Genomic DNA, 26549 nt, shown 5'->3' with positions numbered 1-26549 from the left:
CACAGTCCGCTAGGTGGCGCTCGCTCCTCCCCGGCGCTGCGGGGGGCGCCCTTGCAGGTGCGCGTTGCCGTCCGTCCCCGCAGACCCCTCCCCTGCCGGACTCCTCCACACATGCGCACGTCTGACGTAACCCAGCGGAAGTGCAGCGCGCTCCGCGTCCAGGAGGGGAGGGGCCAGGAAAAGCGGATACGGAAGTGGAATCCCAGGGTCCCGTTCTCCGGCGCCGAGGTGACGGGAACTAGAACCGCCGAGAGGGCGGAGCCCCGCAGGCGGAGGGCGCTGTGATTGGTTCGCGGCCGTGTCGCCGGCGCGGATTGGCCCTTTCGGACTGAGCGGTGAGTCCACGGCGCGGCGGTTTGAAATTCAAAAGTGGCGGGTGTGGCAGGTGGCCCGGTTGCAGGCCCCTTTGTCGCTCGGGCTGCGTCCCACGAGCCCGTGAGAGGACGCGGGTCCCGGGGCGCCGTCCCCCTGTTCTCTTCCTTTGCATCCCGTCCTGTGCGGACCGCAATGAACATGCAGGCGCAGGTGAGTGCTGCGGAGGCGCCTTGGGGACAGGCCCGGGGCATGCATGCCCGGCTGCCAGGGGAGGGCCGTACAGTCTCGGACGTACACTGGGACGGCCGAGGCCGTGCAGGCGACAGGCAGCGAGGCGCCCAAGACGGTCGCATTGATGTTGGCCCGCCGCCCCCGTCGTGCAGGCGCTTAGCTATCTCCAGCATTCTCCATTTCGAATTGTCAAGCGGATACGACGCATTTCTGCGTCTCAGTTCTTTACAGATAGCCTTGTGGGAGAAGCGAGGGTTCCGAGAGGCCTTGGCCCTTGTCCCAAGGCACATCCCTGCCGGTGCTCTGTTGTGTTGATTCTCATTGCTGCTGGATCAGGGTGGAGGAAGGGAGGGGAGATATGCGGCGATCTATATAAAGGACTTACTATTCTCTCATCTCTTTCTTTTGCCCAGTGAGACTGTTTGAATACTTTATGGGTACCCACTCCTCTCGCACCCATCTAAGGTGTATGTGTTGCAATTAACGTTCTGAACTCTAGTGACAGGAAACGCCAGCCTGCACTCTTTGCTTACTATATTTCAGCTTAGATTGATCCACAGTCAGCATTCAACTTGGAGAGACTTTCTGGTACACTCAGCCAAAAAGGAGACACTGTGACAGGTGACCATAAAAATGCCAGAGGTTTCTCGGATCTGTTGATGCAACACTTGCAGATCATCTTCTGCATGTCCTGCACAGCTGTACTTATGTGGGAGACAGACATCCCAGCCACCACTGAGCTGATCTTCACTGGGGAGGCAGAAGTCAGTAAGCTGTATAACTCTGTAGGAAGGCAGTGAATGCCGGCTGAGAAAGGGTTTAGGCGAGTTCAGGGAAAGAAAGCCAGGAGGAGGAGGAGAACCATTAACTGATGCTCGCTCAGGAACTAAAGGCTGGAAGGAGGAGCTTGGTGCTGCGGTGCTAGGCAAGCACCCAGGAACGCTTAATCCAAAAACCTGCCTGCCAAAAGCAACAAAACCTTTCTGAGGTCAACCGGAAGAGGCTGAGACAGGGTTTGAGTGAGTTGCAGGCCAGCGATACACTGTCTCAACAAATGAAGAAAAGAAACATATTATGAAATCATGAAGCTACTTGCTCTGTAACCAGGCTAGTCCAGAACTCTGTCTGCCTCTGCCTCCCAAGTGCTGGGATTAAAAACATGCACTACCACTGCCCAGCTTGAGGATGGCAGTTTGGGGGACAATGGAAGTGAAATTTGTTTAGAAGATATAATTGAATGCAATGACTGTCCTGTATCAGTGGTTCTCAGCCTTCCTAATGCTGTGACCCTTTAATAAGTTCCTCATGTTGTGGTGGCCCCACAAGGAAAACAATTAGCTGTAGTTTTGCTATGCCCCTGTGAAGGGGCGACCCTTAGGTGGAGAAACCCTGCTCTGGATACCATTTTTCAGAAATTTTGCTTCAAAGAGCAGGGCAGTGAGTGTAAGGCAGTATCTGCCCGGGAGCACTGTGGAGAGAGCAGCTTTGGGGGTTGGAGGAAATTGTGGTGTCTTCTGTACACTAATTGTATGGTTGAGCAAGTGGAAAACTTCCGTCTAGGATCTTCTGGAGAGAAAGGGTTGAGTGTGTCTCCTTGTAGTGAATGTTAAATGCTCCTGAGAGTCGATCACCGCCTCTGCCGTTATAGAAGGGAGAGAAATACCGTTTATAGTGCTCGGAGGTGTCCACAATACATAAGTCACTGGAGGACAAAAACCAAGCCCCAAAGATAACGGTTTTCATCTTCAATAAGGTTGTTTGTTTGAAACAGAGTCTTAGCTGTGTTGCTCTGGCTGGTCTAGAACTGACTATGTAGATCAGACTGGCTTCAAACTCAGAGATGCACCTGCTCTGCTGCCAAGTGTCTGGTCGCTACGCCTGACTTTTTGGGGGGGGGAATGGGGGATGTCACTTTCTTTGTAGAAAGATATGGGAACCATGTTAGCATCGTCTTTTTTTAAAAAAAGATTTATTTATTATGTATACAACATTCCTTCCATGTATGCTTGCCTGCCAGAAGAGGGCACCAGATCTCATTACAGATGGCTGTGAACCACCATGTGGTTGCTGGGAATTGAACTCAGGACCTCTGGAAGAACAGTCAGTGCTCTTAACCTCTGAGCCATCTCTCCAGCCCTAGCATCATCTTTTAGACATTACTGTTAGGGGTGTCTAACCTCTTTGACATTGTGGTGTACCGCTGTCATCTACACACGTGTTCATGTTCCACCTCGTTCATGACTTAGCCTGGTGTGCACATGGCTTGTAGATACTACTCAGTCATTAGATAGTATGTGGCAGTTAATGGAAATTGGGAAAGAGATCCAACAAAAACCTACCACTGGCAGGGCGGTGATAGCGCACGCCTGTAATCTCAGCACTCAGGAGGCAGAGGCAGGCGGATCTCCGTGAGTTCAAGGCCAACCTGGTCTACAAGAGCTAGTTCCTGGACAGGCTTTTCAAGGAGAGCCCACCACCCCCAACCCGTGTAGCTGAGGCTGACCTGGTTTTTTATGTACTGAAGATTGCTGGCCAGGACAGCTTTTAACACCTCTACACAAAGTCAGCTGAAGTGCACAGTAGCTGAGGGAGACGGCCATAGCGGGCCCATGTCCGTGTGCATCGCCATACAATTCAAGTCGTGGTGCGGCGATCAGCTTGTAAGTTTATTCCAGCAAAGCAAAGCTATGTATTAAGTCTTGTGGGGGTGGGGGACACGTGTGCCATGCATTCTTGCAGAGGTCAGGCGGAGAACAACTTTCTGGGTGCTGAACTTAGGTGTTGCGTTTGGCAGCCAGTGCCCTTACCTCTGAACTACATTGCTGGTCTCTTTCTGTTTTTGTGCAGGAGACTGAGCAGCTCTTGTTGCACGCAGTACTCAGGGGCTATTCCCAAAGTCTTTTGTCTTTTTTCCAGCTCTGGTAAACACAGCCAAGCTAAGTTGCTTAGACCAGCCTTGAGCTTGACCTCTTTCCCCCGCTCAGGTAACTGGAACCACAGGCACCTGCTGCGCCTACAAAGATTCTTTTCCTGAAGCCGGACCAAGCCAGCTTGGTTCGTTAGGCTTTGTAATGTGTGCGGGAGTTTGAGGCGGCTCACATTCTGTGCCATCACAACTCATTCTTGCAGGATTCCACTTTGATGACCTGCAGGTGTCATTAAATGTTTCAGTTCTTCTCCTGCATTAAGTTCACTGCTAGGTGAACTGACTAGTTCCCCGCACCGTCAGCGACACCTGGGACAGCCAGGGCTACGTAGTCAGAACCCCTCTCCAGGCTTCATTGCGCTTTCCAGATTCGCTTTTTTTTTTTTTTTTCTTCCCCAGACAGGGTTTCTCTGTAGTTTTGGAGCCTGTCCTGGAACTAGCTCTTGTAGACCAGGCTGATCTCGAACTCACAGAGATCCGCCTGCCTCTGCCTCCCAAGTGCTGGGATTAAAGGCGTGCGCCACCACCGCCCGCCAGATTCGCCCTTTTTAATGTGTTGAAATCAACATATCTGTCCTCAAGGGCTCAGTTGCTGTATATACTTTCTGTCCATCTGGTTGATGACCCAGGCTCAGCCATTATACAAGCAATTTGGGTTTGGGACAGACTATAGATTCTGGCCAGTGGGCTAATTCTCAGTTCCCCCCAAAACCTTCAGGTTTCTGCTCAATACCCAGCCCCCGCTCCAGAGCAATAGTTAAAAACAATTGAACTGAATCAGACCTTCCTCCACTGTTATAATGAACTGTAGTTGGCACCCTGGGGTTAGCTTAGACTACGTTAGCTCCTGCACACCCAACCCCAGTCAGTTCCTAATCACACCAACACTGGCTTCCGCCAGCTTTGTTAATGCTCACCTGCTTTTCCCCAGGGACTTGTGTTCAATGCTCAGACCCTGCAAACAGTCTCACTGAGTCCCATCAGCGTGCAGCCCTGGTGCCCAAAGGCTAGGTGATACATCTAGTGATGCAGTGAGTTAGGTTCTGTCCCAGGCACTCAGTACGATTCAAGAGTTTGGCAGTTACCCTAGAAAATATGCACAGAGAAGGCACGGATTTGGGGTGCACCACTCCTCCATGTCTGCTGGGTGGCAGATGTTCGCAGCCCCTGTGGATGGATAATACAGTCTCTGCATGGGATGCTAGGCATCTTCTCTCTCCTACCTCTAATCGATTTCAAGTGCTCAGTTTTGTTGTTTTTTTGTTCTCCCCACAAGATCTTGCTTGTAGTCCAGCGAAGCCAGCCTCCAACTTATAACCCTATTGTCCCAGTCACCTGAGTGCTAGGGTCAGAGAGTGCTGCTACGTGTGATCCACAGTTCAGTTCTCCTGACTCCAGATCCTCACAGTGCCTCTTCCCCTGAGCGTCCAGACTTGTAATCACAACACCAGCCAGCAGTTCCTTCCCTCTGCAGGGTTCCTCCTTCCTTTCTGGTGTCCCATTGATCTGAACAGGACAGTGCTATTATTCCATGTGCCCAAACTGTTCATCCTTAAGACTGCATCCGACTGTACCTTAAAGGGCTGGTGAGAGGTAGGGCGCTTGTTGCCAAGCTTGACCACCTGAATTGGATCCTGAGAGCATGTGTGGTGGAAACTTTATTATTATTATTTTATTCCATGATATTTATTGAGCTCTACATTTTTCTCTGCTCCCCTCCCTGCCTCTCCCCTTCCTCCTCCAATCCTCCCCCAAGGTCCCCATGCTCCCAGTTCACTCATGAGATTTTGTCTTTTTCTACTTTCTACTTCCCATGTAGATTAGATCTATGTAAGTCTCTCTTAGTGTACGCATTGTTGTCTAAGTTCTCTGGGATTGTGGTTTGTAGGCTGGCTTTCTTTATGTTTAAAAACCACCTATGAGCAAGTACATGTGATAATTATTTTTTTAGCCATTCTTTGAGGGGCATTGAGGTTGTTTCCAGGTTCTGGCTATGACAAACAAAGCTGGTATGAACATAGTTGAGCACATGTCCTTGTAACACGATTGAGCATCCTTTGGATATATACCCAAAAGTGGTATTATTGGGTCTTGAGGAAGGTTGTTTCCTAATTTTCTGAGAAATCGCCACACTGACCTCCAAAGGGGTTGTGCCAGCTTGCATTCCCACCAGCAATGCAGAAGTGCTCCCTTTTCTTTTCTTTTTTTTTTTTTGTTTTTTGTTTTTTTTTTTTTTTTGAGACAGGGTTTCTCTGTGGTTTTGGAGCCTGTCCTGGAACTAGCTCTTGTAGACCAGGCTGGTTTTGAACTCAGAGATCCACCTGCCTCTGCCTCCCGAGTGCTGGGATTAAAGGTGTGCGCCACCACCGCCCGGCCAGAAGTGTTCCCTTTTCCCCACAACCTCTCCAGCATAAGTTGTCATCAGTGTTTTTGATCTTGGCCATTCTTACAGGTGTAAGATGGAATCTCAGAGTTGTTTTGATTTGCATTTCTCTGATGACTAAGGATGTTAAACATTTCCTTAAGTGTCTTTCAGCCATTTTAGATTCCTCTGTTGAGAGTTCTCTGTTTAGGTCTGTACTCCATTTTTTTTAATTGGCTTATGTGATCTTTTGGTGACCAATTTCTTGAGTTCTTTGTATATTTTGGAGATCAGACCTCTGTCTGATGTGGGGTTAGTGAAAATCTTTTCCCATTCTGTAGGCTGTTGTTTTGTCTTATTGACTGTGTCCTTTGCTTTACAGCAGCTTTTCAGTTTCGGGAGGTCCCATTTTTTCATTATTTCTCTCAGTGTCTGTGCTACTGGGGTTCTATTTAGGAAGTGGTTCCCTGCCAATGCGTTCAAGTGTGCTTCCCACTTTCTCTTCTATAAGGTTCAATGTGGCTGGCTTTATGTTGAGGTCTTTGATCCATTTGGGCTTGAGTTTTGTGCATGGTGATAGATATGGGTCTATTTTCATTCTTCTACATGTTGATATCCAGTTTTCCAGATATCCAGTTATGCCAGCACCACTTGTTAAATATGCTTTATGTTGAGGTCTTTGATCCATTTGGACTTGAGTGGTGGAAACTTTAACTGGGGAATTGTCTTGATTTATGCTGATGTGGGAAGATTGCATTATGGGTGGCACCATCATTAGACAGGTGGTGATATATAAGGCCACGGATGTATAAGAGAGCAAGCTGAGGGGCTGATGAGATGGCTTAGCACACATGGCTTGCAGAGGACCTGAGTTCAATTCCTACCGTCCACATGGTGGCTAACAGCAGTCTGAGGGGGTCTAACAACCTCCACTAGTTGGTGTCTGCCTTCCCCCGTTTGCAGAATTAAGTAGTTAATAGTGGTGCCTAGAGAAGATGCATTTAAAATGGCACTCTGTAAACAGCCTGCTCCTCCTGACAAGGGACCCTCTCCTTTACTGTATGGTCCTAGCTTTAACTAGAAAGGTCTGCTGGCTTCCTGGCTGTACTGTGTCTTCCAGGATATCATTCTGTAGCTATGGCAGCTCACTCTAGCTCTCCCTGCAGGTAGCCCCACTCCTCGTATGCTCGCCATCCCTTTGCACTGTGTAACTGGCATACAGCCCAACTCAGTTAATGCTTACTGATAGTCAATAATGAAAATTAAGGTTGGGGGGCTCCAAAAAGGAGGAGTTTGTGGGCTTTGACCCTGTCTTTTGTTTTGATTTTCTAGAATAGAGTTTCTCTGCCTAGTCCTGGCAGTCCTGGAACTTGTTCTGTAGACCAAGCTGGCCTCAGATTCAGAGAACCGCCTGCCTCTGCCTCCCATGTGCCACCATGCCCAGCTTGGTCCTGGTTTAAGAGCCTCTTTTTCTAACAGAGACCCCCTTTGTTGGAAGTGAAGAGGAACTTCGAGCTGAAGACAACCCTGGTCAAGGCCTCCTCCCGACTGCCCCTTCCAGGAAGCAAACTCAAAAGGGGTCCTGACCAGATGGAGGATGCCTTGGAACCTGCAAAGGTGAGATGTATTTGGAGAGCAGAGAGTAAGAAAGAGGGGGGAGGGACAAGGACAGGTCACTGTGGAACCCCATCCTTATCTCTCCCCAGAAGCGGACACGAGGCCTGGGTGCAGTGACTAAAATTGACACATCCCGCCCCAGAGGACCAGTGCTCAGCACGGTGTCACAGACACAGGGCCCTACTGCAGGTGGGTTCTGGGTGGGTTGGACCAAGAGTGAGGCATGAACCGCTCTCTTTTTTTTTCCAAATTTTATCTAACTTTTCACTTGGCTCAGAATTTCAAAAGATTTATTTATTTATTATGTATACAGTGTTCTGCCTGTGTGCATACCTGCACCCCAGAAGAGGGCACCAGATCTCATTACAGATGGTTGTGAGCCACCACGTGGTTGCTGGGAATTGAACTCAGGACCTCCGGAAGAACAGTCCATGTTCTTAACCGCTGAGCCATCTCTCCAGCCCCTTGGCTCAGAATTTCTTTTTTTTTTTTTTTTTTTTAATATTTATTTGTTTATTATGTATACAATATTCTGTCTGTGTGTATGCCTGAAGGCCAGAAGAGGGCGACAGACCTCTTTACAGATGGTTGTGAGCCACCATGTGGTTGCTGGGAATTGAACTCAGGACCTTTGGAAGAGCAGGCAATGCTCTTGACCACTGAGCCATCTCTCCAGCCCCCTTGGCTCAGAATTTCAAAGGCACAAAGGTTGTTAAGTGAAGTTCTTCTCCGAAGTCTAGCTCTTAAGGGGTAGCCGTTCTGCTTGGGAAGTCTGGGGAGACACGCTGTGAACGCAGACACGAAGAGTAGCGTGCATCGCTCTGCCTACTCTTTATTGGCTAAGCTTTGGTATAGTGAGTTTTGTCTGGTCCTACAAGGGACATTAGGAGCTGACTGGAGACTCACAAGGAGAGTTCTCTCTAACTCTGGAGATATGTATCTGTATGCTACCCAAGAGTGGGCTGTAGCCGTATCGAAGAGTTCCACAATAGCCCAGAATGGAGGGTAGCAATAGCAAAGGTTTATTTACCTGGGGACAAACTCACAGTAAGAGCAGCAATCCGCAGTCCTCCGTGTGCGCTGGGAACGGAACCAGAATCCAGCAGAAAGGGCTGCACACTCTTCATCTGCACTAGAGTACATGAGCCCGTGCCCACTGTGGGCCGGTATCTGGCAGGCTGTTGTCTGATGGAGTCCCACAGCAGTGGATGTTTTACTTTTTCCTCTCTTGCATCCTTGGACAGCTCAGAAAGGCCCTAAGAAGACAGGACCTCGTGGTTGTGCTACTGTTGCTTCAGGTAATAGTGCTTAAGGTGGGGCTGACCAGGGGTTTGGGTCCCTGTGAGGGAGAGTGGCTGCTGAGGAGCTCTGGTCCTGCGCGTCTTTCCTGTAGGGGAGGGGTGGTGTTGGGGAGCAAGTCAGGGCCTTGCACATGTCAGGAAGTGCTCTACCATGAAGTCACACCACACACAATCCTTGGGCTTGTTTTTAAGATCTAAGATCTATTATTTTTTTAATTTTACTTTATGTGTATGAGCAGATATATGCACAGAGGTATTGAATCCTCAGGAGCTGGAGTTACAGATGGTTCTGAGTCTCCTGACAGGGATGATGGAAACCAAGCCTGGGTTCAGAGAGAGAGAGAGAGAGAGAGAGCGAGAGAGAGCGCGCATCATTGTTCTCTACTGCTCAGCCTTTGTGCTTATTTGTTCTTTTGAGTCTCACTAGAGCTCAGGTTGCCCTTGAACTGGCAATTCTCCAGCCTTGACCTCTCAGGTGTGTCCTAGCATGTCCAACCTATGATTCCATGTCAACTCTAATTCTCTAGTGCTGAAGAACCCGAAGGCCGCTCCTGCTGCTCCTGCCGCTCCTGCCCAGAAGCCTGGCAGTAGGTGACACATAAACATTGGGTGAGAGGCTGGGATGGGAAGCTGAGGTGGTGAGTGCCCAGAAAAGATCTGCTGCCTTCCTGTCTGGAGAAGAGAGAGATGGATGTGGTGTGAGGTCTAAAGGCCTGTGGGTAGAGGCAGACTCCTGACCCATGCCTCTTCTGTGCCTTGTCAGCATCAGCTGCCCCAATGGTGGCAGGGAAGAGACCCGGTAAACGTCCTGCCTGGGACTTGAAGGGCCAGCTGTGTGACCTCAATGAAGAGCTGAAACGCTATCGGGAGAAGACTCAGAAGCTGGACCAGGAGAACCAGGGGCTTCGGGAGCAACTCAAAGAAGCCCAAGAGCAGGCCACAGTGCTGGAGACAGAGCGGAACACCCTGGCAAGGGAGCTGGCCAGTGTTCGGACCCAGGCTGAGCAGAGCCAGCAGAAGCTAGAGACTCTGTGTGCCCGTGTGTTGGAGCTGGAGGAATGCCTGGGTACCAAGGAGAGATTGGTTCAGGAGCTCCAGAAAGAAAAACTGGAGTTGCAGGAGGAACAGAAGGCACTGGCCACCCACCTGGAGGAGCAAGAGGTAAGGGCTGGACTCTCACAGTGCTGCCTCCCTCCCCTCCTCAGGCTCCCAGAAACCTCAGGAGGCCTTCCATCTCCTGAGGCTACCTGCTCACATCTCCGGCATTTCTCCCTCTTCCTGTGTCCATGAAGTCTGGCGAGCTCCAGTTAGCTGGCACTACTGTCTCTAATGACTCAAGGCCCACGTCTGGCACTTTTGATAGCACGTCCCCCTTTGTTGAGCCACTCTGGCGTCTCCTGGCCAGCCCTTCACACTCCTATCCTAGTGCTGGGCTCCGCACCTTCTTTTCTTTCTCTCTCTTTGGCAGCAAGGGGTGAGGGTTCACTGAACCTGCAGCTCACTGTTTTGGCTGGGCTAGCCAGCAGGGTCCCAGATCTGCTGGGGTTATAGGTACATGGAGCCATGCCCAGCTTTTCTTCCATGCATGTTGGGAGTTTCAACTCAGGGCTTTCACACTGATGCTTTTATTCACTGAGCGATCTCTGTAGGCCAAGCAGCTCTACACCCATTTTCTTACTGCATTTTATTTTATTTTGGTTTTTCGAGACAGGGTTTCTCTGTAGTTTTAGAGCCTGTCCTGGAACTAGCTCTTGTAGACCAGGCTGGCCTCAAACTCACAGAGATCCGCCTGCCTCTGCCTCCCAAGTGTTGGAATTAAAGGTGTGCGCCACCACCACCTGGTTGCATTTTATTTTTTACTTTTTGGTTTTTCTTTTCTTTTTTTTTTTTTTTTGGTTTTTCGAGACAGGGTTTCTCTGTGGTTTTGGAGCCTGTCCTGGAACTAGCTCTTGTAGACCAGGCTGGCCTCGAGCTCCCAGAGATCCGCCTGCCTCTGCCTCCCGAGTGCTGGGATTAAAGGCGTGCGCCACCACCGCCCGGCTACTTTTTGGTTTTTCAAGACAGGGTTTCTCTATGTAGCCTGGCTGTCCTAGAACTAGCTCTGTAGAGCAGGTTGGCTGGCTGCCTCCCAAGTTCTGGGATTAAAGGCGTGTGCCACCACTGCCTGACTTTCTTACCTTTTTACCAGACTGTGACAACCATGCAACAAGAGACCTACCCCATTTTGACATAATCCTTGTTCTGATTACTGTTTGTACCCCACCTTCTGTTCCTCTGCTCTGGGTAGAGGAGGTTACAGGCCTCAGAAACCGCTCTGTCAAGCAGCGAAGCAGAGGTGGTGTCTCTGCGGCAGAAGACCGCAGCCCAGGTGACCTTATTGGCTGAACAAGGAGACCGGCTGCATGGCCTGGAGATGGAGCGCCGTCGACTCCACAACCAGTTGCAGGAACTCAAGGGCAATATCCGGGTATTCTGCCGGGTGCGCCCTGTCCTTGCAGGGGAGCCCACTCCATCCCCTGGCTTCCTCCTATTTCCCCATGGCCCTGCTGGACCCTCTGATCCCCCTACCCACCTTAGCGTCTCACGGTCTGATGATCGACGTGCCACCCTGACCGGGGCACCAGCACCCACTACCCGCCATGATTTCTCCTTTGATCGGGTATTCCCACCAGGAAGCAAGCAGGAGGAAGTATTTGAGGAGATCTCCATGCTTGTCCAGTCAGCACTGGATGGTTACCCTGTGTGTATCTTTGCCTATGGACAGACAGGCAGTGGCAAGACCTTCACTATGGAGGGTGGGCCTGGGGGAGACCCCCAACTGGAGGGGCTGATCCCTCGGGCCCTGCGGCATCTATTCTCCGTGGCCCAGGAGATGGGTGGCCAGGGCTGGACGTACAGTTTTGTGGCAAGTTACGTAGAGATCTACAATGAGACGGTCCGAGACCTGCTGGCCACTGGGACCCGGAAGGGGCAAGGGGGCGAGTGTGAGATTCGTCGAGCAGGTCCAGGGAGTGAGGAGCTCACCGTCACCAATGCACGCTATGTCCCTGTTTCCTGTGAAAAAGAGGTGAGGGCGAGTGGGGGCTGGAGTGGGAGAAGTGGGCAGGGGGGGTAGACAAGAGCATACAAAGGACAAAGGATGGGCTGCGAGCGTGGGTGTCACTAGACTTAGCTGCAAGGGGCAGAGACAAGTGGTGCATCTGAGGGGCGACTGCCACTAGACGCCTCCCAGGGGCATCAGGACTCTTCCTGTTCTTCACCCCAACCATGATGGTTACCTGGCTGTTTTGTCTCAGGGCTCTGGTGCTCTTCAGGCAGGGATGCACTTGGGCTGTCCTTTTATTCCTTTTGAGAATCTTGCACTCCAGCCCAGGCTGACTCTGAACTCAATACAATCTTCCTGTCTTAGCTTTCTGAGTGCTGCGGATTATAGGCCCAAGCCACCATACCTAGTCAGTTTTTATTTTGAGACATGGCCTCACCAAGTTGCCTAGAACTCCCCGTCTCTCGTCTCTCAAGGAGCCCTTGAACTTTTGGTTCTGCTTCAGCCTCCCGAGTGCTTGGCATTGCAGGCCTGGACAATAGTCCCGCCCCAGCCTGCTGTCTGAATGTGTTCGTATTCATGCTGCTAGTCTGGTTTTGCTCCAAGAGGGCAGGGGTGGATCATTATCAGACTTCCATCAGCATGGCCTATCTTTTTTGGTTTTTCGAGACAGGGTTTCTCTGTGGTTTTGGAGCCTGTCCTGGAACTAGCTCTTGTAGACCAGGCTGGTCTCGAACTCACAGAGATCCACCTGCCTCTGCCTCCCAAGTGCTGGGATTAAAGGCGTGCGCCACCACCGCCCGGCATCAGCATGGCCTATCTTGTGACTGCCTCTACGCCTTGCTAATACAATCCACAGGTGGAGGCTCTGCTCCATTTGGCCCGCCAGAATCGGGCTGTGGCCCGCACTGCCCAGAATGAGAGATCGTCACGCAGTCACAGTGTGTTCCAGCTGCAGATTTCTGGAGAGCATGCTGCTCGGGGCCTGCAGTGTGGCGCTCCCCTCAACCTTATAGACCTGGCTGGGAGTGAGCGGCTAGACCCTGGCTTAGCCCTAGGCCCTGGGGAGCGTGACCGTCTTCGGGAAACACAGGCTATCAACAGCAGTCTGTCTACACTGGGACTGGTCATAATGGCTCTGAGCAATAAGGTAGGAGTGGATGCATGGGCAGGTAAGGCAGGGGCTGGCTGCCATGAGCTGTGGAGATCCTGTCCTGGCCTAACTGCCTGTGCCCTTCAGGAGTCTCACGTACCTTACCGAAACAGCAAGCTCACCTACCTGCTGCAGAACTCGCTGGGTGGCAGTGCCAAGATGTGAGTAGAAGGACAGACTGCGGGGCTGCGCGTTCGGCCTGCGGCCTCTGCGGCTGGTGTGCGGACCACTGATGCTGGCGTGGCCTTCTCTTTCCACAGGCTCATGTTTGTGAACATTTCCCCTTTGGAAGAGAATGTCTCCGAGTCTCTCAATTCACTGCGCTTTGCCTCCAAGGTACTATTGCTATCCTGCTGTCTTAGTTTATTGGGGGCTTATGGTTTTAGAGGATTCAAATTCATGGTCTTTATGGCAATGGGGCACAACAGAAGGCAGGTGAATGGGGTTGGAGACAGAGAACAAAGAGACTGGGACTGGAATCTCAAAGACTCCCACCCCCACTACACTTCTCTGACGAGGCTCCATCTCCTAATCCTCCCCAAACAGGTCCACCAACTGGGACCAAGGATTCAAATGTGTGAGCCTATGGGGGCCTTCTCGTTTAAAGCACCACACCTGCCCATATGTCAGCTGGCTGTTTAGAGGCATCTCCATCATGACTCCTGTTTTCTAGGCTGGGGCACATCTATCCAAACAGAATTAAAACTTGATAGGCATCTTGGGTACTGCACACTGATTCCATTTTTAACTGCTGCCATCTGAATTAATATTTTTAGAAGAAATGGCCACACAGCCTATGTAGATGTGTCCGTGCTCTGACTCCCTCCCTGTGTAGATGTGTCTGTCCGTGCTCTGACTCCCTCCCTGTGTAGATGTGTCTGTCCGTGCTCTGACTCCCTCCCTGTGTAGATGTGTCTGTCCGTGCTCTGACTCCCTCCCTGTGTACATGTGTCTGTCCGTGCTCTGACTCCCTCCCTGTGTACATGTGTCTGTCCGTGCTCTGACTCCCTCCCTGTGTACATGTGTCTGTCTGTGCTCTGACTCCTTCCCTATGTACATGTGTCTGTCCGTGCTCTGACTCCCTCCCTGTGTACATGTGTCTGTCTGTGCTCTGACTCCTTCCCTATGTACATGTGTCTGTCTGTGCTCTGACTCTTTCCCTATGTACATGTGTCTGTCTGTGCTCTGACTCTTTCCCTATGTACATGTGTCTGTCTGTGTTCTGACTCCCTCCCTATGTCTGCACTTTTGTCCTTTGTTTACTTTGCTCTGAAAAACAGCCCCCAAGCTAGGTGGTAGTGGCTCACACCTTTAATCCCAGCACAGGGAGGCAGGCAGACAAATCTCTGAGTTTGAGGCCAGCCTGGTCCACAGAACTAGTGTCAGGACAGCCAGGGCTACGTACAGAGACCCTGACTCAAAATGGAGGGAGGCGGCTTTAAAGTGATGTACAGGTTGGGCAGATGGCTCAGTGGTTAAGAGAACTTGCTGTTCTTGGAGAGGACCTGAGTTCAGTTCCCAGCACTCACATGTTGGTTCACAAATCCCTAACTCTAACTTGAGGATCTGCTACACTCTCTGCAGGCATCAGACATGCATGCATATGATGCAGACAAAACACTCCTATAATTTTGGAGCCTGTCCTGGAAGCGTGAGCTGCATGCCAGGCTGGCCTCAAACTCAGAGATTTGCCTGCCTCTGCCTCCTGAGTGCTGGGCTGCTCCTCATCCTGCTTTCTTACCACCCCAGAACCCACCTGCCTGGGTGATAGTGCCCACAAGAGGGCTGTGGGTCCTCTTGTATCAATCACAAATTGACTTGTCCATAAGCCAATCTGATGGACATTTTCTCAGTTGAGTTTTTCTCTTTTCAAATGAGAGCTAGGCTGTGTCAGGTTGACATAAAAACTACCCAGCACTATAGGGCTTCATCTCTTTAGGCTTCTGACCTCCTCCAGGCTTAGTGAACATGGGACAGTTATCTTTAAGGGAAGCCAGGCTGAGCCTACTTTCATAGCCCCTATTTCGGCATTTCAGAGGGCAGCCCAGCGTCAGGGCTAGGGGTGGAATGGACAGGTTGTTCCAGTTACCTTGCAAACTTTGATCTTGTGTAACCTTATTGTCCACAGGTGAACCAGTGTGTTATTGGTACCGCTCAGGCTAATAAGAAATGAAGCTGGAGCCAGCACCTGATTCCTGAGCAAGCGAGTGTGCATGTGTCTGTGTTTTGGTGTGTGTGTACCTGGTGGGTGTGTGTGTGAAAGATGCTTTTATTTGGTGGACAACATGATGTACCTAACTATCAAATAAAGACATTTTGTTGCAGGCTTAAGACATTTTCCTTAATCTTAGATTTTTTTTATTATGTATTATGCCTGGGTGTGTGCGCATAAGCACCATGTGTCTGTCTGGTGCCCCTTGAATTCAGAAGAGAGCTTTAAGTCCTCTGGAACTGGAATTAGGGCTGTGAGCGGCTGGTGGGTTCTGGGAGCAGCACCTGGGTCCTCTGCGAGAGCAGTAAAAGAGCTCTTAACAGCTGAGCCATCTCTCCAGCCCTCATTGCCTGTATGAAGGTCTTGTTAACACGAGTAGCTGCTAGAGGAAGGTACTGTGAACAGATATCTGGGTTTTTTTTGTTTGTTTGTTTTTGAGGTAGAGTTTCTCTGTAGCTTTGGAGCCTGTCCTGGAAGTAGCTCTTGTAGACCAGGCTGGCCTTGAACTCAGAGATCCGCCTGGATTAAAGGTGCGTGCCACCACCGTGAACAGTATCTGTAAGCTAGTAGAAGTGTCCATTGCCGTGTGTTTTCAGAGTGAGGCTGTGGGCATCTCACTTAGCCAGGACCTTGGTTGTCCCGATGCCCCTTTTCTATCCTTCAGCACAGGAAGTTGTATCCATAGCTGCCCACCACCAGGCCCAGCCAGAGATAGAAATGTCCTTGTCTGGTGTGAGTGCCAGTGCGCTCCACATTCTCTCCCTTTCCCTGCCCAACGGTTCGAACTACGGTTCTCTGCCGCACGCTGTCCATTGGCTGCCCGTGGACACGTCACCGCCTCGGTACTAGCCCCGGCGTCCTTTGCACTGCCCAGGAGTTCAGTCACACCAGGGTTCTCGCGGCGGGAGGTGTGGCTGCCTGCCCAGGTGCAGCGCCCAGGCGGGGCCGCGCGTGCGCAAAGGGTGGGGCGACAGGAAGTGTGAATGGGGGAGGGCGGTGCCGTGTGAGGAGGCGGAGCTTGGAGTGGCCACGGGGGCGGGGCAGCTAACGGATGTGGCATGGGGCGGGGCGCAGCCCTGACCTGCAGGCTGGCTGCCAAGAGGTTTATTTCCTGCTGCTCTTGGAGCGAGCTTCCCACCCGAAAAGGGGGCTGCTAGGATTCCCTCGTCCTCCCCGACCGGTCGCGCCCCTAACCGTGCAGTGCCCTCCGGGCCTGCCGGAGGTGCTGCCCGCCCCTCCGGCTTCTCCTCCCACTGGTGCTCCCCACCCACCACTCTCCTCCCTCCCTCTGCCGACTCCTCCTGCCGCTGCCGCTGCTTTGGCTGCTGCGTCATACGCCCCAGAGCAGCCAGGACGGAGGGGCTGGGCCCGGGGACCCCCTGGCCTCCTCCTGCACGCCCTCCGGCGTCCACACACACTCTTCCTGCACTCGGGGCTCGCCCACGTCTTTTGGGTCTGCTCCTGCCTGTCTCCCAGCTGCCCCAGCTGTCACCGGTAAGAAGGCGGGAGGCCCTGAGTGGGGGCAGGGAGCGGGGGTCGGGGCGAAGGAAGAGACGTGACAGCCTCCTGGTCCCGGTTTAGGATCTGGGCTGGGCTGACTCAAATTGCTCCTCAGACTAGCGGTGTAGGGGAGTAGAGACCTGGACAGGGACACGCCCCCCTCCTGGGGCACTCAGAAGTTATCTAATCTTGGGGCAAGGAGCCTCAAATTTGAGGGTGACCTAACATAGCCTGGCACCAGGATAGTTGTTCTAAATGAGACGCACAGGCCCGGGGAGGCAGCTGTTTCTACTCAGGGAAACAAATCCAGAAGAGCTCCTAAAATATCCCAAAAGGCAACAGAGCGTCCCAATTAGGATAACTCTAAACAGCTGGGAAAGGTGAACCTGCGTGGTAACCTTGGTCCTGCAAGCATCTCTTCCCCTGAGGTCCCTGGGGTGGTAGGGTGCGACAGAACTAGGCTGAGGAGACTGTAGGGAGAGGAGTGGAGTCAAGAAGCTGGCCAGGGTGACCCACCTCCTTAGGTGTCTAAAGGATTAAGAGGCTGGGGTTGGAGGTGCTTGCTAACCCGCGACAAAAAAAAAAGCAAAGGAAAGCACAAAGCTTTAACACTCAAACTCTCCCTTCCTATTTCTGATTAGCACCCCCCCAGGATGCAATGGCGCAGCTCCCCCGGCTGAGCCGCTTGGGTGCACCCTCTCTTTGGGATCCAGCCTCCCCTGCTCCCTCAGGCCCCAGACCTCGACTTTGGGAGGGTCAAGATGTGCTGGCCAGATGGACTGATGGGCTGCTGTACTTGGGCACCATCAAAAAGGTAAGGGTCACTTCCGCTCTCCTGCCACCTCCTCACTCTCCTGACTCTTGCTCTTACTTCATAACCTCTGCTCACCTGGTCCAGGTGGACAGTGCTCGGGAGGTATGCCTGGTCCAGTTTGAGGACGATTCCCAGTTTCAGGTTCTATGGAAGGACATCAGCCCCGGTGAGATCCCTCACACCTGCAGAAGCTGGAAGGCGGGTGGAGGTGCTGCACACCTGCAGAAGCTGGAGGGGGGGATGGAGGGGCTGGGAGGTGCTGCACACCTGCAGAAGCTGGAGGGGGATGGAGGGGCTGGGAGGTGCTGCATACCTGCAGAAGCTGGAGGGGGCTGGAGGTGCTGCACACCTGCAGAAGCTGGAAGGGGGTGGAGGGGCTGCACACCTGCAGAAGCTGGAAGGGGGTGGAGGGGCTGCACACCTGCAGAAGCTGGAAGGGGATGGGAAGTGCTGGCTTGAAGTCAGCCTCCTGACACTTTGTTCCCTCATAGCTGCCCTCCCTGGGGAGGAGCTCCTCTGTTGTGTCTGTCGCTCTGAGACTGTGGTCCCTGAGAACCAGCTGGTCAGCTGTGAGAAGTGTCGCCATGGTGAGAGGGAAGGGTACTTGAATGGTAGAATTTGCCCTGGGTCTTCTGGATTGCCACTAGCCTTTGTAGCATGGGTTTTGTGTCTCCTGTCCTGGTCAGTCTTCACCCTGTCACCTCATCTCTCAGGGAGTCATAGGATGAAGGTGATATACACCACGCCAGGTTGCTTACATGCATCCTTTTCTAACCATGCTTCCTTGAGCAAGACCCTTATCCGCTATAAACCTGTTCGCTCACTTGCAAAGTCAGGGTAATGCACACACACCCGGCAGGACCATGGTCAGGACTCCAAGGGCCAAGCCCATGGAGGTGTGCACACAGTGGTCTACTCTCAACATTGTCCTTATTCAGCGTATCACCAGGACTGTCACGTTCCCAGGGCCCCAGCCCCTGGAGAAGGAGAGGGCACATCCTGGGTCTGCCGCCAGTGTGTCTTTGCGATTGCCACCAAGGTAAAAGCAGCTCTGCCCCTTCCTGTGGGAGCCTTCCATGATATCTTCCCTCCTGCTTCTGAGGTCCTCACCTGTTCCTCTGCAGAGGGGAGGTGCACTGAAGAAGGGGCCCTATGCACGGGCCATGCTGGGCATGAAACTCTCTCTGCCCTATGGACTAAAAGGGCTGGACTGGGATGCTGGCCATCTGAGCAACCGGCAACAGAGCTACTGTTACTGTGGAGGTCCTGGGGAGTGAGTGATGAGGGGTGCGAGCCGGGGGCAGCGTGGTGGTGGTGGAGCGAACAGGGTGAGGGTGCCCCCGTGGCGATGGGGGCGTGGTTGTGGTGGTGCAGCAAACAGGGTGAGGGTGCCCCCGTGGCGATGGAGGCCACAGGAAGGCTGTCGTCCTCTTGAGGTGGAACCTGAAAATGCTGCAGTGCTGGCGCTGCCTTCAGTGGTTCCATGAGGCCTGCACCCAGTGTCTGAGCAAGCCCCTCCTCTACGGAGACAGGTGAGCCCGAGGGAGATTGCCCAGGTGCCTTCCTCACCGGCTCGCCCTCTGCCACTTGTTGCGCAGGAGGTCTGAAGGAGGTGCCTTCTTGACCTTACTGTCCAGATTCTATGAATTTGAATGCTGTGTGTGCTGCGGTGGCCCCGAGAAGGTCCGACGGTTACAGCTTCGCTGGTGAGGCGGCTGTGCCCTCAATTCTATTGCCTGCTACTGTACCCCAGTGACTCTTGACTTCCAAAATGCTGACGACGTCATGCTCCTCCTAGGGTGGACGTAGCCCATCTTGTCCTATACCATCTCAGTGTCTGCTGTAAGAAGAAGTACTTCGATTTCAACCGAGAGATCCTCCCTTTCACCTCTGAGAACTGGGACCGTCTGCTCCTAGGGGAGGTATGGGTTCTACCGTTTGGGACCTGGGGTGGGACATGAAGAGGAATGACTGCTCCCTGACCTTTACTCTCTTCCTTCAGCTTTCAGACACCCCCAAGGGAGAGCGCTCTTCCCAGCTCCTTTCTGCACTTAACAGCCACAAGGACCGGTAGTCAGGAAAAGGGGCACGGGGTGATATGGAGTCTGGATGGGGGAGCTGTGCCACAGCACTGACTGCTGACTCTCTCCTTGTTCTAGTTTCATTTCAGGGAGGGAGATTAAAAAGAGGAAATGTCTTTTTGGTCTCCATACTCGGACCCCTCCTCCTGTGGAGCCTATCACTGGAGATGGAGCCCCCACCAGGTCACTGGTCCAGAGGGGATAGAATCGGTTTGGAGGGTACATGTATAGGAATGGGGGGTCTTGGGGTGCCTGGGAGGGGGCTGGGGGGATAAGGAGGCCTCTTACAGCTTCCCTTCAGGGCAGGGCCCTGGGGGAGGGGTCTCACGTCCCCTGGGGAAACGCCGGAGGTCGGAGCCAGAACCCCTGAGAAAGAGGCGGAAGGGGAAAGAGGAGGAGCTGGGGCCATCCACAGCAGCACACAGTCGGCATGGGTCCCAGGAGCAGAGGGAGCGGGCTCATCTACAGAGAGCACTGCAGGTACAAAGGCAAGGGGAATCCTGTCGGACAAACTGGTGGGATGAGGAGAAGGATCAGGGACCATTACAGGGTCCCTCTGGCTTTTCTTTTTTTTTTTTTTTTTCCGAGACAAGGTTTCTCTGTAGCTTTGGTGCCTGTCCTGGAACTAGCTCTTGTAGACCAGGCTGGCCTCGAACTCACAGAGATCCACATGCCTCTGCCTCCCGAGTGCTGTGATTAAAGGCGTGCGCCACCACCACCTGGCTCCTCTGGCTTTTCTTATAGGCCTCAGTGTCTCCACCACCCCCCAGCCCTAACCAGAGCTATCAGGGCAGCAGCGGCTACAACTTCCGGCCCACAGACGCCCGCTGTCTGCCCAGGTCAGTGCCTGATCGAGATGAACCCCAGCTATTTCCATTCTCCAGCCACTATCACCTGCGATTCTTTTCCTTCTTCCCCTTTGCTTCTCAATTCTTGTCTCTAAGAGACTTGTAGCACGATTGGACACCCAGTATTCTGGGAGCTCAGTGCACTATAACTGTTTGAGCTCTGCCCTTGGTGGGGAAGACACGCTTCCGTCCTCAGGTCCTGACTTGCCTGTCCCACACCTCAGCAGCCCCATCCGGATGTTTGCTTCCTTCCACCCTTCTGCCAGCACTGCAGGGACCTCTGGGGACAGTGAACCCCTAGACAGGTGAGTCTGTCGGGTCAGCTCCTTCCTTTCCTTCTGTGGGCTTAGGCTCTTAGTCTCAAACTGTATTTTCATTCCTGTGATCCACATGTGGTCTCCATGCCGTGTAAGACAAGGTCTCTGGAGCCCAGATGGCAGCCCTCCTTGCTGGGATTAAAGGCACAAGCCACCCACACCTGGCCTGTCTGGTCTTACTGCTGTCTTCTCTTCCAGGTCACCCCTGGAACTTCACATTGGCTTCCCCACAGATATCCCTAGAAGCTCCCCCCACTCAGTGACTGCCTCACCCACCTCAGCCCCAGCCCCCACCCCCGGCCTTTCTGGACACTCAGTACCCCCTTCCCCCTTGTGTCCTAGTTTGTCTTCGGGGATTGGGGGAGGAGGCCGAGGTGGGGTTGGCTACCTGTCCCGAGGGGACCCTGTCAGGATACTTGCTCGAAGAGTGCGGCCGGACGGCTCTGTGCAGTACCTAGTTGAGTGGGGAGGAGGGGGCATCTTCTGACAGCCCTCTTCTGCCCACCTCCCCATCCACACACTGGCACTTTCATGCCCTGACCTCTGACCTCACCTACAGCTGGGATGTACCTGGAGAGATGGGGAGTAGTCCTCCCTATTGCCCAGGCTGGAATCCAGGGGAGTTGGGAAGAGGTCCTCTCCTCTGCCCCTTCATGACCCCTGATCCCTCATCCTTCTCATTTCCTTTGACATTATTTTGTTACAGCTTTTAAAGTATTTTTTAAAACTATTCAATCCCTGGGTATAGAGATGGGGGTGGGGGTGGTCCAGGATTCCAGACTCTGTATGACTGTAATAAAGAGAAATAAACGAATGTGGCAGACAGTCATTTTGAAAGAGGGGCAGAACACAAGGGCAAGAGGCGCTTGATCTTCTACCACCCGCATCTATGTTACACGGGAACAGAACAGAAGAGGATTTATTGGGGGCTCGGTCATCACCTAGAAACCAGGGGGCTTTAAGCAGAGGAGGGGGCTGTGGCAGAATCTGTAGCGGACTCTGTGACCTGGCGCACCCAATGCAGGTACGGGGGATTCCCCTGCTCCACAGGCAATGCAATCACCTCAGCAACTTCGTAAGGGTGCACAGATCTGCAGAAGGGACAGGGCTGGGGTTATTCACTCACCCAAAGGCACACCCCAACAAAGTCCACCCCACCGTGTCCACTTCAGAGCTCTTTGGGTGAGCTGGGGTTTGCCTGAAATGCTCGCGGCCCTGGTCCGCCACAAAGAAAACCTTAAAGTTCTTACCGAACGAACTCTGTCAGAGCAGGGACCAGGGAGCTTTGGGTTTTAATCATCTAAAGGGCAAAGACAGACACAGTTCAACCAAGGGGTGGAACTGCTGCCAGGCGGGAGCCACAGCTGTCCAAGGAGCCAGACAAGAGGGGGATTCTCACCATCAGCACCTCACTGTCTTCCTCGATCTTCCCTTTCCACTCATAGCTGAAGAGGTCAGAGAAAAAGGCACAAAGTCTTGGGGAAGAATGATTGCCCCCCCACCCCGCAAAAGCTCTCAGCCCCTTCAGTTAGACTGAGTTTCTGAGTGGAGACTCACATGGACGAGATCTGCGGGATGAGGTTGACGCAGGCTGCCAGGCGCTTCTCTACCACCGCCCTGAGGGAGAAGCGCGGGCAGTCAGTGCGCCCAGCCGCCTGGACTTGGGCCGGGCAGTCCAGGGCCACCCGCCGGGGCAGCACCCTTCCCCTAGCCCAGCTCTCCCTGGTAGGTTCCCAGGTCCCCACCTGGCGATCTCCTTGGCGACTTTTTCATTGGGACAAGTGACAAAGGCTGCAGAAACTGATCCTGGAATGTAGCCGGAGACCGAGGCCGGAGAAGGCTGGGACGGAGGGCTTCCAGAAGCCATGGATAGCAAGGCTCGGGGCAGCAAGAGAAGGCGGGAAGCCAGCGGCAGCAGCGCGGGCATCCAAAGAATCGACACGAGCAGCGTGACCTGGGGGGGGGGGACTCAGCGTCCCCACAACTGCCCCAGGACACCGCACGCCGGGCGCCTTCCTGGGCCAGGCGCCAAGCCTCTGCCCGGCCTCCTCGGCAACAGCAAGGAATAAGGCCCCTGACACTTAGAGACACTTGGAACACCCCGTCGGACCCTCCCTGAGCGCTTGGGGTGCAGAAACCCAGTGAAACTTGGAGACCGGAAGGGGCGGGGCCAGACTCACCCCTCCGCCGAGCAGGACGACAGGCGCCCGCCCCCAGCTCATGCAGCCCAGGCTGGTGGAGAAGGAAGGGGGTGTAAAGCCGCGCGCTTCGCGGAGCAGGGACGGGGAGCCCCAGAGGAGCAGCCTCCTCTAACCTGGACGGCGGCCACGTGACAGGAGCGGCCCCGCCTTCCTGAGGGTCTTCAGATCTGCCCAATCCCGGCCCTCGAGTGACCCGATTGTCCCGCCTCCTGAAGGGGCGGAGTGGAGGGCCCTCTGGCCAATCGGCAGCTAGAACGGAGGCCGTGTGCCGACAGGGCCCGCCCGTTTCCGTGAAGCCCCAGCCGGCCGCTGGCTGGGGACGCCGCTGCGGCGGCCGCCGTCACGTGATGGCTCTCGCCCTCTCAGGCGGCGCCGCCTCAGTAGCTGCGGGAGGCGGCCAATGGCCGGACGGCCTTCGGGCCACGTGACGCGGGAGCTGGCGAGCGGCGCCCGCGCTGCGTCAGGCTGGGGCCGGGGAGTCGTCCTGAGCCCCGGAATGTGCCTAGTAACAGTCCCCTCCTCCTCCCCACCGCGAGGCCGGCGGCGGCGAGGGTCTGAGCAGGCGGTGCTGGGTGGGGACAGCGCCCCCCGCCAGCCCGCCCGCCCGAGCGTTAGCCCCGAGCTGAGAAGCCAGCTGTCCCCGGGTAGGGGGCAGTGGGCAGGCAGGCTCAGCCATGGCCATCACGGCAGTGATCAAAAGACGGGGTGACACCTGTATATGGGCCCGGTGATGGGAGGCGCCGAAATGAGTGGCGAGGAGAAATGAGTGGCAGTTAGGGTTCGGAGTGATGGCCCTGTTCCTTCTCCCTTGCTGATCCTTGTCCCCTGGATCGGCCCACCCACCTCTCCGACTTGGGTCTCCTCGCCTTCATCTAATTCCCCTAAGGAGCCAGAACCTGCCCTACATAACCTCCCTGGGGCCCAAACACATCCAGTGACCCAAAAATGGAGAGGGGGCCAGTGAGAGGTCAGAGAAGAGGGAGGAAGCAGCGGGGGAAAGGCTCTGCCACCCAAAATCACCCCTTCCTCCCAGGTCTGGAGTCCCTGGTACGGGTGCTGGAATTCCCGCAGGCCGAAGTTCAGGCTCTTTCATTTCCCTCTTGAGTTGGGGGCGATCCCTCTGCCTCAGAGATCCTTGTGTGTGTGGGGGGGAGGGTGTCCAATATTTGGGATCTTTATAGGGTCTGAATTACTTTTCGAGTCGTTTGTGGGAATTGAGTCCATGATCGCTAAGATCTCTCAGATTTAATGAGTTTCGGATCTCTTGTGGTCCTCTTTCTCCATCTTTGGGTCAGCTGAATGTCTCTTCTCTCACCCCCAAGTCTGCAGTATTTTTTCTCTGGGATATGAATCCGGGGTTTCTCATCTCTAGCTAGGTCCTAAGATCTAATTCTGGCCTGGGGCTCTTTCTAATAGTGATTTCATCTTTTTCTTTGAGTCTGGGTCTCTGTTTTGGGTCCTCAAAACTAACACTCTAGGGTCCGAAGTCTAAGACTAACGTGGGTCTGAGGATCAGATTCTAATCTAGGATTCCTTTCTGCGGGGGGTGTGTGTGTGTGTGTGATTTTTTTCTCTGAGATCAGGGGTCTCTTTCCTCCTAGATTTGGGTCTGTGAGATTAATTTGAGTGTGGAGTGAGGGATGAGGTATCTTTCTCTGGGTCTGGGGTCTGTCTCAGGGTCTGGGGTCAGCTTCTTCAGGACTGCTGCCTCTGGCGTGTATGAGTCAGGGGTCTCTCGCTCTCTCTTTTTCCGGGTCTCCCTGAGGAGGGGTGGGGGCTGCAGAGTCTCTCCCTCCTCCTCCTCCTGCTCTCTCCTCACTAGCTCGCTTCCCCCGCCCCCCCTTCTCTCTCCGTGCTGCCGCTGCTGCCGTTGGCTCTTATTCTCCTCCTCCTCCTCCTCTCTCCTCCTCTCTGCTCCTCTCTGCTCCTCTCTCCTCCTCTCTCCTCCTCCTCCACCTCCTCCTTCTCCCCCTCTCTCTCCCCCCTTTCTCTCTTCTTTTTCTCCCCCGTCCCCCCGCCCCCTCCCCCTCAGGCCTGATGAGCAGGTCTCGAGCCTCCATCCATCGGGGGAGCATCCCCGCGATGTCCTATGCCCCCTTCAGAGGTACGGTGGTGGTAGGGGTAGGGGTAGGGCCAGATGGGGGGGCAAGAGGGGGAGGGGCAGGGGGCGGGGGAGAGCCGGGGCCACCGAGGGGAGGGAGCGGCTGAAATGGAGGGAGAGGGGAGGGCTGAGAAGGCAGAGGTGGGAACAGTGGGAAAGGAGGGATTGGAGGTTAGAGGTATAGGGTATGTAAGGGATGGAGGGGCTGGGACACAGGCCTTGAAGGGGGCTGAGGGGAAGATGATGGAGGGGAAGGAGCGTCAGAACGGTTTGAGGGAACGCTGCAGAAATTATTTGGGTTTGGGAGCCCTGTGAGGAGGAAAATACCAAGGAAATAGAGGCACGATCTTAGGAGAGGGGGAGAAGGGGAAAATGAAAGAGGTGGGACGAGAGACCGAGAAGATGGGGAGGGAATTTGGTGAGGGGCTCAGAATGGTAGGGGTAGGAAAAGAGGAGGATGGAGGGAGGGAAGGGGCCAGATGGAGAAAGAGGGTGGCAGTGGGGGGGTGGGGGTCCAGATGGAGGGAAGAGAGGAGGGAGAGAAAGGATTGGGGGAGGGGATGCCAGAGAAGAGGGAGGACCACCAAGTGGTTTTTTTTTTTTTTTTTTGGTTGGGTCAGGGGAGATGTAGGATTGAGTCATGGGAGCAAGGGCCAGGTTCTGTTCTGCTGGTGATTGACCCTCATCAGGACTCTTGATCGGGAAATGCAACCCCTGGGGCCTCCTCAGCTTGCTTCACTTCAGCACTTTGACCCCTTCCCCCACCTCTTATTTCCATTCCCCCTCCCTTCCTCTGCTGTCCATCACTTATATCTTTCCCCCCATATGGTGTCCGTTTGTTATATGAGTCCCCCTTCTGTCCTTCCCCTGTATTAATCCCCTATCTCATATATATTCCCTCTCCCTCTCTTCTAATAAGTCCTTATTACACTATCACTGCTCCTGGACCCCCATGTTTCTGCCCCTGTTAGGTATTTCTCATTCCCTCTGCCCCATGTTGGTTGAAACCATTTGATCTGTTCTCCCCTCATCTTTGCTTCCTTTTCTTTTAGATCTACTCTGTTGTGTGTCCCTGAACCCATCCATCTTCTGTTTCCTACCCCTTCCCATCTCGTCGCCAGGGTCTGTACCTGTTTATCTTCCTTGTATACCCTGCCTTCATCTGCATTCCTCTTTGGTCCTCTCTGCTTCCTGGGGACTGGGGGTACCAAAACACAGGTTGTGATGGTTGGAACAGGGGCTCTAAAGAATCTCTGCCTTGAACTCTTGTGGAAGGTGTCATTGCAGTAAACATTTCCCATTTCCTCTTTCTCTGCCATGTTCCTTTGCCTTCCAGAATCATCATCTTTCTTAAGTCTAGAGTGTGTGTGTGTGTGTGTGTAGTTGTCCCTAAACTAAGGTTCCCTGTGTCCCTTTCCTGTTCCCTGTGGTCTAACCTGCTTGCCCCAGCTGCAGCCTGGACAGCTCCTCTGTTTTGTTATGGTTATATGTATCAACAGCTTTTCCTCAGGTTTGCCATGTGTTGAG

The 26549-nt window shown here is 53.7% G+C and overlaps 4 protein-coding genes across 19 annotated transcripts in view; 3 read left to right on the top strand and 1 right to left on the bottom strand.

Moving 5' to 3' along the window:
* Positions 1-245: 245 nt before the first annotated feature.
* On the top strand, positions 246-15269 carry Kifc1 (kinesin family member C1). Of its 4 annotated transcripts, none has more exons than XM_057751315.1 (11): positions 246-335; positions 7314-7451; positions 7541-7640; positions 8696-8749; positions 9280-9339; positions 9516-9913; positions 11040-11819; positions 12655-12945; positions 13036-13109; positions 13209-13284; positions 15077-15269. In XM_057751315.1, exons 2-11 carry the CDS (start codon positions 7425-7427, stop codon positions 15119-15121), a joined length of 1905 nt encoding a protein of 634 aa, XP_057607298.1. In that variant the 5' UTR covers positions 246-335; positions 7314-7424; the 3' UTR covers positions 15122-15269. The 4 variants fall into 4 exon arrangements, with proteins under 4 accessions (XP_057607298.1, XP_057607300.1, XP_057607301.1 ...); XM_057751317.1 differs by lacking the exon at positions 246-335 and adding an exon at positions 384-525; XM_057751318.1 differs by lacking the exons at positions 246-335; positions 13036-13109 and adding an exon at positions 444-525 and having other exon boundaries at positions 15077-15111.
* A 984-nt stretch (positions 15270-16253) lies between these two features.
* Positions 16254-21515, top strand: Phf1 (PHD finger protein 1). Of its 2 annotated transcripts, none has more exons than XM_057751865.1 (15): positions 16254-16654; positions 17302-17474; positions 17559-17640; positions 17966-18061; positions 18413-18513; positions 18599-18747; positions 18911-19006; positions 19112-19180; positions 19273-19396; positions 19477-19544; positions 19634-19738; positions 19846-20035; positions 20300-20394; positions 20631-20708; positions 20919-21515. In XM_057751865.1, exons 2-15 carry the CDS (start codon positions 17319-17321, stop codon positions 21205-21207), a joined length of 1698 nt encoding a protein of 565 aa, XP_057607848.1. In that variant the 5' UTR covers positions 16254-16654; positions 17302-17318; the 3' UTR covers positions 21208-21515. The 2 variants fall into 2 exon arrangements, with proteins under 2 accessions (XP_057607848.1, XP_057607847.1); XM_057751864.1 differs by having other exon boundaries at positions 16255-16654; positions 20628-20708.
* A 103-nt stretch (positions 21516-21618) lies between these two features.
* Cuta (cutA divalent cation tolerance homolog) lies at positions 21619-23052 on the bottom strand. The gene is made up of 7 exons (XM_057751485.1): positions 23035-23052; positions 22901-22952; positions 22466-22674; positions 22278-22337; positions 22120-22165; positions 21971-22020; positions 21619-21811 (listed from the first exon to the last, which is right to left on the bottom strand). The coding sequence occupies exons 2-7, from the start codon at positions 22940-22942 to the stop codon at positions 21679-21681; spliced, it is 540 nt and encodes a 179-aa protein (XP_057607468.1). The 5' UTR covers positions 22943-22952; positions 23035-23052; the 3' UTR covers positions 21619-21678.
* A 1843-nt stretch (positions 23053-24895) lies between these two features.
* The window catches only part of Syngap1 (synaptic Ras GTPase activating protein 1), a 30938-nt gene continuing 29284 nt past the window's right edge, over positions 24896-26549 (top strand). For 11 of the 12 annotated variants that reach the window (XR_009058750.1, XR_009058751.1, XM_057794294.1 and 8 more), the window contains exon 1: positions 24896-25025. Coding sequence is in view for 10 of the 12 variants with exons in the window: in XM_057794294.1 (XP_057650277.1) it covers positions 24959-25025 (67 nt within the window). In the remaining 2 variants the exon portion in view is untranslated. The remainder of the gene's footprint in view (positions 25026-26549) is intronic. The other variant, XM_057794299.1, reaches the window with a different exon arrangement.

Source organism: Chionomys nivalis, chromosome 19, assembly GCF_950005125.1.
Source record: "Chionomys nivalis chromosome 19, mChiNiv1.1, whole genome shotgun sequence".
Taxonomy (NCBI): domain Eukaryota; kingdom Metazoa; phylum Chordata; class Mammalia; order Rodentia; family Cricetidae; genus Chionomys; species Chionomys nivalis.
The sequence above is the reverse complement of the archived record's forward strand: the minus strand, read 5'-3'. Positions and strand labels throughout refer to the sequence as shown.

Coding starts and splice junctions, on each gene's coding strand:
- Kifc1 (XM_057751317.1), top strand. Junction 8,750..9,279: donor TTGTGCTACTGTTGCTTCAG/GTAATAGTGCTT, acceptor CTAATTCTCTAG/TGCTGAAGAACCCGAAGGCC. Junction 9,914..11,039: donor CCCACCTGGAGGAGCAAGAG/GTAAGGGCTGGA, acceptor TGCTCTGGGTAG/AGGAGGTTACAGGCCTCAGA.
- Phf1 (XM_057751864.1), top strand. CDS start 17,319: ATGGCGCAGCTCCCCCGGCTGAGCCGCTTGGGTGCACCCTCTCTTTGG. Junction 18,748..18,910: donor TACTGTGGAGGTCCTGGGGA/GTGAGTGATGAG, acceptor CGTCCTCTTGAG/GTGGAACCTGAAAATGCTGC. Junction 19,545..19,633: donor CTTAACAGCCACAAGGACCG/GTAGTCAGGAAA, acceptor TCCTTGTTCTAG/TTTCATTTCAGGGAGGGAGA.
- Cuta (XM_057751485.1), bottom strand. CDS start 22,942: ATGAGCTGGGGGCGGGCGCCTGTCGTCCTGCTCGGCGGAGGG. Junction 22,675..22,900: donor TCGTCCTGCTCGGCGGAGGG/GTGAGTCTGGCC, acceptor CCCCCCCCCCAG/GTCACGCTGCTCGTGTCGAT. Junction 22,021..22,119: donor AAGACAGTGAGGTGCTGATG/GTGAGAATCCCC, acceptor TTTGCCCTTTAG/ATGATTAAAACCCAAAGCTC.